This window comes from Brachyistius frenatus, unplaced genomic scaffold (genome assembly GCF_029030835.1).
Source record: "Brachyistius frenatus isolate BFR_SWC_R1_liver_20210118 unplaced genomic scaffold, ASM2903083v1 Contig_91, whole genome shotgun sequence".
Classification (NCBI taxonomy): Eukaryota; Metazoa; Chordata; class Actinopteri; family Embiotocidae; genus Brachyistius; species Brachyistius frenatus.
This window is the reverse complement of record NW_027210690.1, coordinates 1292518-1305942: the sequence shown is the minus strand read 5'-3', so window position 1 is coordinate 1305942 and position 13425 is coordinate 1292518. Positions and strand designations below refer to the sequence as shown.

The 13425-nt window shown below is 40.9% G+C and overlaps 1 protein-coding gene across 3 annotated transcripts in view; it reads right to left on the bottom strand.

The window, feature by feature from the left end:
* Window positions 1–13425, bottom strand: part of LOC138627737 (collagen alpha-1(XIV) chain-like) — a 118135-nt gene that overhangs the window by 32486 nt on the left and 72224 nt on the right. For all 3 annotated transcript variants that reach the window (XM_069710284.1, XM_069710286.1, XM_069710285.1), the window contains 10 exons: window positions 11778–11927; window positions 10080–10154; window positions 8317–8456; window positions 6869–6992; window positions 5830–5973; window positions 5099–5263; window positions 4964–5002; window positions 2987–3125; window positions 2732–2874; window positions 2068–2177 (listed from right to left, as the gene is read on the bottom strand). In XM_069710284.1, coding sequence (XP_069566385.1) covers window positions 2068–2177; window positions 2732–2874; window positions 2987–3125; window positions 4964–5002; window positions 5099–5263; window positions 5830–5973; window positions 6869–6992; window positions 8317–8456; window positions 10080–10154; window positions 11778–11927 — 1229 coding nt within the window. The remainder of the gene's footprint in view (window positions 1–2067; window positions 2178–2731; window positions 2875–2986; window positions 3126–4963; window positions 5003–5098; window positions 5264–5829; window positions 5974–6868; window positions 6993–8316; window positions 8457–10079; window positions 10155–11777; window positions 11928–13425) is intronic.

Sequence of the window (13425 nt, the reverse complement as noted above, 5' to 3'; positions counted from 1 at the left end):
TTGGAGGTTTCTTCTGTTAAAAGAGAGTTTTTCCTTCTGTTGGTGGTTTCTTCATGTTAAAGAGAGTTTTTCCTTCTGTTGGAGGTTTCTTCATGTTAAAGAGAGTTTTTCCTTCTGTTGGAGGTTTCTTCATGTTAAAGAGAGTTTTTCCTTCTGTTGAAGGTTTCTTCTGTTAAAAGAGAGTTTTTCCTTCTGTTGGAGGTTTCTTCATGTTAAAAGAGAGTTTTTTTTCTTCTGTTGAAGGTTTCTTCTGTTAAAAGAGAGTTTTTCCTTCTGTTGGCGGTTTCTTCATGTTAAAAGAGAGTTTTTCCTTCTGTTCGCGGTTTCTTCATGTTAAAAGAGGTTTTTTTCACTTTTTGAATTTATGCATATTTGAGTGCTGACATGTTTGTGCCAAGAACTTATTATTGTGTTAATAAGTTAACACAAATAAGTTTAATATTTTAGTATTTAATCTACAATAATATTTTTAACATTTAAAAATAGCAGAGCACACGGTACTGAGACTAAAATTATTTCCACGAGTGACTCCGTTATTTATAACAACACACTCTGGTACCACTGTCACCAACATGGACAACCAAGTGCTTCCTCCATAAGTACAACAGGAAAAAAATAAGCTTATTGCTGTATTTACAGAAAAAAGGTTTCTGGATTATCTTGAGTTGTGTGTGAGAATGTGTGTGTGTGTGTGTGTGTGTGTGTGTGTGTGCGTGCGTGCGTGCGTGCGTGCGTGCGTGCGTGCGTGTGTGTGTGTGTGTGTGTGTGTGTGCGTGCGTGCGTGTGTGTGTGTGTGTGTGTGTGTGCGTGCGTGTGTTTCTCTGCTTTAGAAAGTGCAAATTAAAGTGTTCCAGATTCGTCCTGGCACGAGAAGATTCAAAATGCAAAACATACACACGCAGCTAGAAAGAATACAGACTGTAAACCTAAAAGGTCTGCTCTGTAATTTTCATTCTATATTCCTGAATGAAAATGGGACATTTAAGCATGACTGAAGTCGGCAGAGAGACGTTTCTATTTCCCTCGACACAGCAGAAGAGGAGAGTTTTCCATCTCACCCTTCACCCTTTGAACCCTCTTACGATTTTCAGAGTATGTTCACTACCTTCACTTTTAAGCTCATAACTTGGGCATTTTTGGGGCGAACAAGTCATTCTGTATCTTGTTTTTTTCAGGACAGTTTGGGCTATCCAAATGTCATTTAATTTGATAATACTATAATATTTTATATATATATATTATATATTCAAGTAAAAACATTTTTTTACATAGTACAGAAGTCAGATGGGATTTCAATACTGGATTGTATCTGAGAGAGAAAATTACAATATTTGATTGTGAAAATTAAAAAGAGTATGTACACTCTCGATTTAAGGCGGTAATGAAACCCCACGGCTAACTGGTTACAAGCTCGGTGTAAAGAATAAAAAACTTAATTCGGGAATCAGCGCTGCTATAATAAAAACTCAGAAAAATGTATTTGTGATATTCAAGTTTTCATTTTAAATTAGCGCTGCAGGACTCTAATGTAAAACCTGTTGAGACTGTCCTGTAAAGCAGAAGGGACGCTACAAATGTCAGCTTTTCAGGAATGAAGAAATGCTAAAAACTAAGCTTGTCAGGAAGGCAGTGCAGGTAGAGTATAAAACACCCACACACCCACACTGAGCAGAACAAAAGGTGAGGAGGTAAAGCAGGATAATCTCTGCCGACAGCGAGCAGACAGAAGCGACTGCAGATCAGTCAGCGGGTCCCTCGGCGCCGGCTCTGACAAGCACACGGCGGTGAGCGGGTTGAGGATCAGGGCAGGACGGAGCTACAGGCGGCCCGTCGGGAGTCCGTGAATAACAGCAGGAAGCGCAGCCAAGGATGACACACTGAACCAAACGAGTGAATAATACGCAGATGAACGACTGGAACCAAAAGTCAGCCTGTTTTTTGTTTGTCAAATTCAGATTGTATCCGGATGATTTAAAAAAAAATAATCTAGATGGTCAAAAAAACCACACATTTGACTTCAGTAAATACTCTGAATATATTCTACAGCATCTCAGGAGGGTTTCTGACCTTATGGAAGCTGCCGTAGAAGAGCTTTTTGATTTCCGTCCCTTCGAAGGTGACCGTCTGAAACTCTCCTTTGTAGTCATTGTTGAAGAAGGTCAGAGTTTTTCCTCCGTCTGCAAGAAAAAAACAACACAAACAACATGTAATAAAAACTGCAAAGAAAAAAACCTAAAACAAAGCCTGAATGTACAAATATTAAAGATATTCTTGACGACATGTCGGAAACACTTTTATTGAATCCATATTTCACTAAATCCTTCCATTCAATTCAATTCATTATTATCTATATAGTGCCACATCATACAGAGGAACAAAACAATTTAACAATTCCCACATAAGATAGGAGGAAAAAAACTCCCCTTTAAGGGAGAAAAGCATCTAACAGAGGGAAGGAAAAACTCTCTTTTAACAGAAGAAACCTCCAACAGAAGGAAAAACTCTCTTTTAACAGAAGAAACCTCCAACAGAAGGAAAAACTCTCTTTTAACAGAAGAAACATCCAACAGAAGGAAAAACTCTCTTTTAACATGAAGAAACCTCCAACAGAAGGAAAACCTCTCTTTTAACATGACGAAACCTTCAGCAGAAGGAAAAACTCTCTTTTAACAGAAGAAACCTCCAACAGAAGGAAAAACTCTCTTTTAACAGGAACAAATTGCTGACTCACTGTCCAGGATGACTCCCACCAGCGGCTCATTGTTCTTGTTGAGGATCTCCCAGAGGGCGAAGGGCTCCTCGGGCGTGTCGGGCAGCAGCCTGAACAGCAGGGTGATGGTGTAGTCGGAGGGCAGCCCCTCGGGGTGGAGGTACCTGCGAGGCGGAGAGGAGTCATCAGATGCGGGTAAACACTGCGAGGATTTTATCTCTCCAGGCACGCAGTCTGGATTTCCTTTTCATTTGAGTCTGTCCGTGTCGGGCGTACCTGGTGGGCTGCGCGATCAGGGCGTCGCTGTGAAGGTGGAAACAGGGGAAAGTGTTGAAGGTGCCGGGTACCATGGAAACGCCGGAGACGGTGCTGTAGCGGTTCTCGACCAGCCCAAACAGCTCCATCATACGGAAACCTGACGACACGCGGGAGGGAATTTTGAACTCATTAGCATCCTTCAAAACAACAGAAACCACCAGCTGAGCCTTGAACGCAGCTTTAACCGCTTTACTGCTGCAGATTATAATAATTTATATCTATTATTTATACAAAACAAAAACACCCAAAGGCTCCATTTCCCCACCATCGTCTTCCAAACAAGGCGAAGCAGCTTTTAGCTTTCCATGCTACTCGAACGTGGAAACTGAGACCTCAGACATCGCCGACCACTTTTAAATCTAAATTAGAGACCCTTCTGTTCAAATACTGCTTTTAGTCAAAGCCTCTAAGACCTTTTTTTTTTTTAAACGTTTGATCGTTGCTACGGTGTGCTGGATTGCCTTTTATTGATTGTATCTCTGTTTTATCGATTGTGCCTTTTCCTGCATTTAAAAAAACCAAAACATTTTGTGTTGCCTGGTGGTATATAAATGAATTTCGCCTTGCTTTTCCCGCCCAGGTCTTAAAATGAAGCGTGTTCTTGAGGTTTGTCGGAGAGATCTGCTGTAGGATTTTATGTCATTTTAAGAGCGCGTTATTAAGACAGTAATATGCACCTACATAGAGAGAAGAGTAATTTCTACTGCAGCAATCCACCGAGGTGCAAACCCACCTCCGATTAATGAAGAGACTTCGGACGAAACCTTTCAAACCATGCATCTTACTTTCTGCTCAGATTATCTGCTGCTAATCCGGCAAAAGAAAGTTTGGAGACAAACGTAGCATTCAGGGCGTCAATAAACACTTTAGTTCTGCTGTCTGGTTCACATGTCGGTGTTCCTTCTTTCGGTTTTGAGTTTCTACATCTTAGCACACAGGTTAGAGTGCAGGAAAAACTCTTTTAACATGAAGAAACCTCCAACAGAAGGAAAAACTCCTTTAACATGAAGAAACCTCCAACAGAAGGAACAACTCTCTTTTAACAGGAAGAAGTTAGTTTAGTAGATATATATATATATATATATATATTTAGTAGATATATATATATATATTTGAAAAGTCCTTCTGAGCCTCTGAGCTGCGTCTCCTGTTGCTGTTTCATCACCTCGCAGTGCAGCTCGACTTGTTAACGCTCGCACACGGAGAAAAAAAAAAGAAGCAATTAAAAGAGCGAGACTCTTTTGGAGAGCTCACCGCCTGGCTGCCGCTGCTAAACTCACCTTTCTATCAAGGTATGTTTTCTACTCCTCTGTTCTCGGAGCACCAAACTTTACATGATAATAATCAACGTACACGAGAGGGAAACAGATATTCTGTCATGAAAAAACAACAACATATATCCTCGTAGCATTCAGGGCGTCAATAAACACTTTAGTTCTGCTGTCTGGTTCACATGTCGGTGTTCCTTCTTTCGGTTTTGAGTTTCTACATCTTAGCACACAGGTTAGAGTGCAGGAAAAACTCTTTTAACATGAAGAAACCTCCAACAGAAGGAAAAACTCCTTTAACATGAAGAAACCTCCAACAGAAGGAACAACTCTCTTTTAACAGGAAGAAACCTCCAACAGAAGGAAAAACTCTTTTTTAACAGAAGAAACCTCCAACAGAAGGAAAAACTCTCTTTTAACAGAAGAAACCTCCAACAGAAGGAAAAACTCTCTTTTAACAGAAGAAACCTCCAACAGAAGGAAAAACTCTCTTTTAACATGAAGAAACTTCCAACAGAAGGAAAAACTCTCTTTTAACAGGAAGAAACCTCCAACAGAAGGAAAAACTCTCTTAACATGAAGAAACCTCCAACAGAAGGAAAAAAAAACCCTTTTAACAGGAACACCACACAGGCTAGAGTAAAGCGACATGCATTGAACTTGTTACCTGGCGTTGTGCTGCCGCTCATCGGTACAGATGGACAAGCTGCGAGAGATAACAAAAAAATGTGTTTGATGAGGAAAGTGTGTGTGCTTTGGACCGAACTGGATACCGGACGGCGATCTTCCAACGGTTACTCACTGGCGGTGGCGGCTTCGCAAACGAACGTCACCAGTTTCTCCTCGATCTTCTTGAAGGCGTCCAGGTCGTCCACGAAGAAGACGTGTCTGTCGCTTGGTTTGCTGGCGATGCTCACCAGCTCGCCGTAGTCGGCGTCGGCGAAGCCGATGGCGAACACGATGTAACCTTTAACGGGAGGATAACCGCAGGAAGAATGAGGACTCCGTTCAATGTAGTTTGTACAACATTAAAAAAAAAAAATCAAGCCTTGTTCTTGAATATCAGCATCACACAACAGCATGTGTTCAGTATGATGTTCTAATACGCAGATATATAACTAGGAAACAAAATTGTGTTTGTAAATGTTTTTTGTTTTTTTATTCTCACATTTAGAGAATTTTGAGTCATTCCTTTTCAGTTTTGGCATTGCGTTCACGAAAATGGGCGGGGCATGAGGTAAGAGCGACCTTTCACTGATAAACTCTAATCAGCTCATCATTGGGTCCAAGTTAACATTTCTGCCAAATTTGACGAGATTCCCTCGAGGTGTTTTTGAGATATTGAGGAGAACAGGACGCAAACAGACAAAAAAACAGAATGCCTCCAACTATCACCAGCACACAGACATAGAAAGAAAACAGTAAATACATTAAGTAACTACCAACAAGTATATTCTAATTTAACCCCCAAAAAAACCTGGCATTTGTGAGTTTTACGGAGCTCCGTAAAACCCTGAAGGAGGTGGTTCTTACCTTCCATCTGCATCTCCTTGGAGACTTTGTTGACGTCGTCCTGGGATCGTCCATCGGTCAGGACGACCAGGACGTTGGGGATCCCCCTCCTGACTCCGCCCTCCGCCGTGAAGATGTTCTCCTTCACGTGCTGTATGGCTCGACCTGATTGGACAGAAGACGGAACCGTCGATCCAACCCGAAGCAGCAGTAGACAGATATAAAACGACCCGGAGAGACGAAAACACGTCAAATGTGTATAAAAAAAAAAAAGGACGAAGTTGAATCCATTTTCAGCTTCTTCATGGAGTTCAGAGAAATTGAAGTCATTCGTGCCATTTTGGTGTTTATGTTTTATATCAGCCGTTAGCTCTGACAAAGCACGAGATTTTAGCTTCTTTTCACTACTTTTTTTTTTTCCAATCGTATATCAACCTCTTTACTTTCATTTAATATTCGTCCTGATACAACTCCGTTTGGACTCCGTTTCCTGAATGGTTGCTACAGTTCAATAAAAGACTCGAGCAGCAGCAGCTTCTTTCCAAACAGATCATTAATCAAACATTCTGCGGGCCCGCGGGGGAAACCCCGGGGGAAACAGATTCGTAATTGCAGCGGTGATTGAGTGCTCCTTAAATCCCCAAACTGTTGCTTCCCTGACAGCAAAGTGAGGATTAGTGTTTTTTATTTTTTTTACAGTGTGACATTAGCGGAGGGAAAATTTCTCCCCAGCAAGCGATGGCGTTATGAGTCTGTCTGCGTTCAGCTTCGTCCCTGCAGGAGGGAAACCGGCTGCGCTGCTCTGTAAACACTGATTAATGACTACTACTCCCCCCCCCGCAGACCTCCTCTCATTACTACCGCAAACACTTCTACCTGCAAACACAGCACGTTAACATGCAAATATGAACGCAGGAGAACGTTTGAAGAGGAAAAACACGCAAGATTTAATTTTCTGTTCGAGGCCGCCTGCCGCTCGATACGTATCGATGATGACGTCGTCGACCAGACTCGGATAATAAATTTCCCCGAGCGACACGCCGGCCGTGCGAGGACTCACCCGTCTTGGTGTTTCCTCCCTTGTAGGCGATCTTGTTGATGGCGTCCAGCAGACGCTCCTTGTCGTCGTACGAGTTCAGCTTGAACTCGGTTCGGGCGTCGTCGCTGAACTGGGCGATGGCCACCTGGTCGGAGAGATGCAGCGAAGAGGAGTCAACGGAGGACGGTTGAAAACATAAAACACAAAAAAGGAATCTTTCTTACAAATATAATTCATAAATAAATGAATAAAATGTCACTCAGTTCTGTTCTATTGACCTCAGGGCGAAAGTGTGAAATGCAAATATCCTAAAACCAGTGAGGCGGTGAGAGCGGTTTTGTGATTTGGGTGAACTGACCCTTTATAGTTCACGATGTTTAGATATGGATGGTCATTTTTCCAAGAAAACAATCTGAAGCGGTTTTTAGCATCATTAAATGAACACCATCTCCATCTATGGTTTTTGAGCCCGTGCAGTCATTTCCACAACAGAAATGTGAAATTGTGGGATTTCTCCAGATTCTCTGAATCTTTTAACGATATTCTGAACCGTAGATGATGAAATACACTAATTCTTCTGCAATTTTACGTTGAGAAACATTATTCTTGGATTGTTGAACTATTTGCCCACCGAGTCTTTCAGTCCCCATCTTCACTGCCGAGACTCTGCCTCTCTGAAATGCTCTTTTCAAACTCAATCATGTTACTGAGCTGTTGCCATGGTAACCTAATTAGTTGTGAGATGTTCCACCAGGTGTTGACACAACTTCTCCGCTCTTTTGTCGAACCCTTCCCAACTTTTTTGGAGACGTGTTGCTGCCATCAAATTTACAAAGAGCAGATATTTTACATAAAACAAGAAAATATCTCAGTGTTGAACATTCGATATGTTGTCTTTGGTCCTTTTTTAATTTATTTTTTTTATTAATTATGGGTTTATGTGATTTGCAAATCATCCCATTCTGTTTTACTTTATATTTTACACAGCGTCACAACCTTTTTCAGGAACAAAAATTACACCCACGATCCTTAATATGTCAAATATGTCATAAAACCCGGATTGATTCAAACATCGTGTCCCGTTCGTTTTACGGAAAGCTTTAATCGATTTTTGGACCGGTCTTCACCAGCCGACTCCACCTTCCCTCTTTCACCACTGCGTCTGTGCTGCAGAGCAGAAGGAGCCGGCGACACACGAGGAGAAGGACGAGGAGGCTGCTGGCGCCTCAAGCGACAGGAACAGTTCACAGTTTCTATCTTCAGCTTCTCCGCTTTTATTTCTGCTCTGTGCCACTCTGCCAATAAACCTGTCAATCAAACTCAGTCATCGGAGAGCGACCAGACACCGGGAGTTGAAGGATAACAAGGTATCAAAGCTTTTTGTGAACTGCGTCTGCTTCAAGAAAGAGTACGACATTCCTGCTGCCCCCCCCCCCCCCCGCCGCCTTCCCCCGCCTCTTTTTTGGTACCTGCGTGCCGTCCGGTCCGATCCCGTCCAGCGCTCCGGTGGTGCTGTACAGGAAACGGATGATCTTCAGGAAGTTTTCGTCGCCGATGCTCCAGGAGCCATCGACCAGGAAGACGAGGTCGGCCTTGGCTGCCTTACAGACTGAACGCAGGAGGAAGAGGAAAGAAGTTCTCAACGTTAAAAGTGTAAAGTTTGGATCAACGTCGTGTAAAGTGTCTCCGAACTAAAAAACAAAACAAAAACAAGAACATCCACACATTTATTTCTTCTGCTCCTTTGTATTCATTCGTTTAATCGCTGGTTTTATTCTGATGGATGGCGACTCAGGAATACAAAGAAAAAGCAGCTTGTGAGTGAAGTGAACCTCCGATTGATTGGACCTGAAGAGGATCTCGGACTCGGGGACTCTGAACTGTGATAAAATCATTAAGTCGGCCCACGTCGCTCCTCAACAATCAGTCCAATCACTTCCTCTTCTCCTCTAATAAAATCAGCTGGTGCCGCATTGATCTGCAGACGACTTCAGTCCCGTCATCGGCTCTTTGTTTGCTGCAAACATTTACTGAATAAATCACAACTGATTTTCTTTCACAATAAAAGCCCGTCCCGTGACACGCTGAAATCGACTTTTCTTTGCTGATTTATTTCAGAGGAAACTTTGTCCCGACTACAAACTCTGCAGACTAAAACTTGATCATTTTGCTCATTTATGTGACGTCTTTAAACTGTAAATTATCAGTATTGTTCTCGTATTTGAGGAATTACGTCTCTTCCCGCCTGACGACTCAGAGTCGGTTGTATTTTAAATTTTTTTTTTTATTTTTATTTTTTTTTAGCAAAACTAGCTGACTGTTAGCATCATTAGCTATTTGTGAAGCTGGTTTAAAGGGAAATTAGCTGTTTGTTAGTTTTCTTAGCTGGTGGTCAGACTGTGACGTTCTGAGATGTCTGAGGTAAAAACATTCGCTGCAAAAAACCACGTGAAACGGTGGCGCCATGGCAACAGGCTCACAGTGACTTTTGTTCCTGTTCCCCAAAATGTTAGTTGAAGCTGAAGGCACGGCCATTTTGACACTGCGCAGGAGATCCAGTGTGATTCTCAGATGAGTTTTTTAAGGTTGTTAATGGTGCAGTACCCTGAAACCTTTTCTGATTGCATCTTATACTGAAGAACAGAGCTGAGACGTGGCTCAAAAAACAGATTCTTACCCGCCAGATTGTGAAGAAGGCTTTTAAATAAACAACTTCATCAAATTCGTGAGTTGCTTATTGGTTGTGAATGTCACTTAGATTAATGCAAATAAATGCATCTGTGTCTCTCTTTCTTGGCCTGTTTACTCGGTGTAGCCTCTCCCTTAGTAAATGGGGGGAGGCTCTTGAAAAGACAAATATAAAATGTTTGAAAGTGAAACCGTTGATTGTCTGGCGACAAGACATGCGAAAAATGTAAAACACATGTTTGTGGAAATGAGACCTGCTGAAACGGATCCAAGACTCACGAGGTTTATATTTATTTGAAATGAGCCGTTTCATCTGGAGTTGGAAGATTTCTCTGTAATTATGAGTTAGATGTTATTAGTGTGTGTGTGATGAAAATGATATCTCCTTTCTTAAGACATCCTTGAGCCTGTATTCATCTCTATGAAGTGTGTGAGTCGTTTCATGCTCCTTACGCTCATCAAAGCGTATTAAACTGCTAACTGTCTAATTTTAAAGTATTTTTGATCATAAAAGATTAAAAAGAAAAAACAAATCGTCTCTGACCTTCCTTGGCGGGGGGGACGGTGGGAGGTGGGGTGGTGGTGGGGGGCTTGGTGGGCGCCGGGGTCGGGATGGGTACTGCACGGAGAGAGTAAACAACACAAACAAACACATTCAGGTCATAAACATGATCAGCAGAAAAAAAAAACAAAAAAAAAACAAGACAAGCAAAAACCAACAGGCCTATAAAATATAGTGAAATGATATATTTGCAAATATGAGATTTGGAGATTTTTGTGTTGTAGCTCGTAGAATAAAGTTTTCAGTTTGTTCAACTCGCTTCAATCTGCAGAGGAACAGGGTCACAAATACATGTCGTGCATATAACAATTTTTTTTATCTGTCTATATCATAAAATAAATACTTGGAAATTTGTGTATTGATAAATTATTGCCACGTGACAACTTGTGATCATGTCTTTTTTTTATTTTTTTTTACAGTGTATCAGTGTCAGATTTTAACCAAAAAATGATTTTGTGACTGAATTGCACAGCAGATTTTTCAAACTGTTTTATTTTTTAATTTATATGTGAGATTTGAATTAATTAACTGAGACTTTTAATTGAATCCAATGTGAACATTAAAAATGTATAAAACTGAACAAAAGAGTTGAGATTTCAGTTATAAAACCGCAAATGCATGTGAAGTGTGACGAAACATCACCCCCCTCCCCCCGCCACCGAGTCTCCAGACAGTAGGTCTTGATTAGTAGCACAACAAAAGGCTCGACTCTGAAAAGGAAGAAGAGGACCTTCAGCTTCATCGCTCCCGCCAGAATAAAAGATGTTTTATGTCGAAAATGACGCGCCCGCCCTCCCTGCTTCTTTTATTACACGGCGACAGCTGACAGCAGAGAGAGTGTGTGTGTGTGTGTGTGTGTGTGTGTGTGTGTGCTATATTGTTATGATGACACGTGTATGGGCGCGTTTAAAGGGGAGTTTACGGGGGAGGTAAACACTTCTGGATGTGTCAGCGGTATAAACAGAAGTCTTCAGTACGTCAGCGTCACGTCGTCTCTGCATCCGATTATCTCCTGAATAAATGAGCTGCAGGAGATTTTAGGCTTTAAAACAGACAAAGGTTCTTTTCTTAGATCGGTTCAGTCAGAAATACAAAATACAGCAGCTGTTCTGAAAAAGTCTAATTTCTCACAAAGAGCTGACTGTTACCTTTCATCTAGAAATTATAGTCACCAGTTATGACAGACCATTTTTTTTATTGCCAAGATTTTAATTTAAATTTAAAAAAAAGAATTCAACATACTGACAAATCACGAAAATCCGTAAAAAGATAACATTTTTCTTTCACATTTTTTTAAAACCTTCTATTAATCATCAAAAAGATTAAATTTGTTATAAATTATTTTATATTTTTTTTCCTCAAACCAACTAAGTTAACTCTTCAACATGACACATCTATATTCAAATCCTAAATACACAAAACAGAACTGCCTTTAATGTGCGACCAATGTTGTGTGATTTAATTGGTTTAATTGTGTTGTTTTAACCTGCAGAATATTTTTAAATGAGTATCTTGAAAAAGCGCCACATAAATAAAAATGTATTATGATTTATAAATAATGTTGTGTTTGAAGGTGTCAGATACTTGTGTTTGTGTGTTTGTGTGTGTGTGTGTGTGTGTGTGTGTGTGTGTGTGTGTGTGTGTGTGTGTGTGTGTGTGTGTGTGTGTGTGTGTCCTCACGTGTCTTCTCCGTGGCGGTGACTGCAGGTCCTTCCGTCCCGTCCTGCAGCTGAGCGAACACGCTGATCTTGTACTGCATGTTGGGCTTCAGGTTGTTGAAACAGTGTCTGTTTGTTCCTCCGCTCAGCTTCGTCTCCTGCTTCTGACTTCCTGCAGCAAAAACAAACACACAAACAACACCCTGTTTATCTTTGTGGAGAAGCTGCTATTGATTTGTAATAACCCTCTAATCAGAGACTGTATATTTGGACATGTAAAAATATCAAAGTAAGGCTGAGTGTCGTTTGAATATCAACACAATTTTATAATTTTTCTATTTTAACGAAGAGAAAATTTGTTTCAATGTTTAAGCATTTTTTCTGTAGCTACAATTTACAGACGTCCCCTAAACACCTCACGTGTAGGTTATTGCTAGACGCTACAATTTACAGATGTCCCCTAAACGCCACGAGAAGACAGACTGTGCTGGAGACTTTCAAAATAAAAGATGAAGCTTGTTTAAACTAAGCAGAAATTGAGAGCCACAGAGACGACTGAGGCGGCAGGTCATATTCCAGATGTGGTCGTTACTGCTGATTAGCATTAAAACTGTATTTAATTCATCCAGATGTTTCCGTTCAGGTGGTTTGTTTTTCTCAACTAAATAAAATGAAAGTGTTTACAGTCGGGAATAATTTGACGGAGGAAATCCAATTACCCAAACAAACGCGTGTTTGTTGTTTTTGATGGTCGGGGGACGACTTTGCCAATGTGTCAAATATTTTTGGGAAGAAAAACGTCTTTACCCACGAAACAGCGCTGCAACTTCATCACGGAGGATCAGGTGGAACATTTGAATGAATTAAAGAATTATTAGAGTTGGAGACTGTGGTTAGACTGACAATATAAAAAAAAAAGAAGCAAATAAAAATCCAATTATTGTCTCTTCATCAGCATTTGTGATTTTTCACCGCGGACCTGAAACTGGAGCAAAGAAACGTCAAGATTTTGAAAGTCAAACTCTGTAAACGGTCAACGGAGACTCTCGAAACGCTTCAGAAAGTCGACGGCGATGAAGCGACGAGGTGTTTCTGAGGTTCAACGTTTCAAGAAAGCAAAAGTTTGAACTCCGATCTTAAAAGTAGAGACGGTGTCTTCCTCCTGAACTGAGGGAAAGAAGCTTTAAAAGGTTCATGTTAGTTTTAGGATCATTTTAAATAGTTTTTGCAGCACTGGCACCTCGAAATATTCTGGAGAAAAGAAGTGAGTTTTCTCAGTCCAGCGACATCATTAAATGCTTCAACTTTGTTGTAAACTTTGGGAAAAAAAACTTTAATAACCTGCAATCATCATTTTCTCATTAATATCTTTAAACTACCTCCAGAGTCTCGATTACTTCTCTTTTTTTTTTTTTTTCATTGGATGCACTTTAACGTATTCGTCAACAACTCGCCTCCATAAAACAGCCGCCGGCGATCATTACCGTCATTTCCTGGCTTCTCAGCCGGCAACAGAAATAATTGTGTACTTTTATAACAACGCACCAAAAATAACATGAAACAGCAGATGGCGGCCGCCGGTCGGTCAAACAACCTCAGAGGTACGATCGACCGTCATCCACCAGAATAAACATAAGAGGCGTAATTACAGTCTGTTGTTTCTTCATATT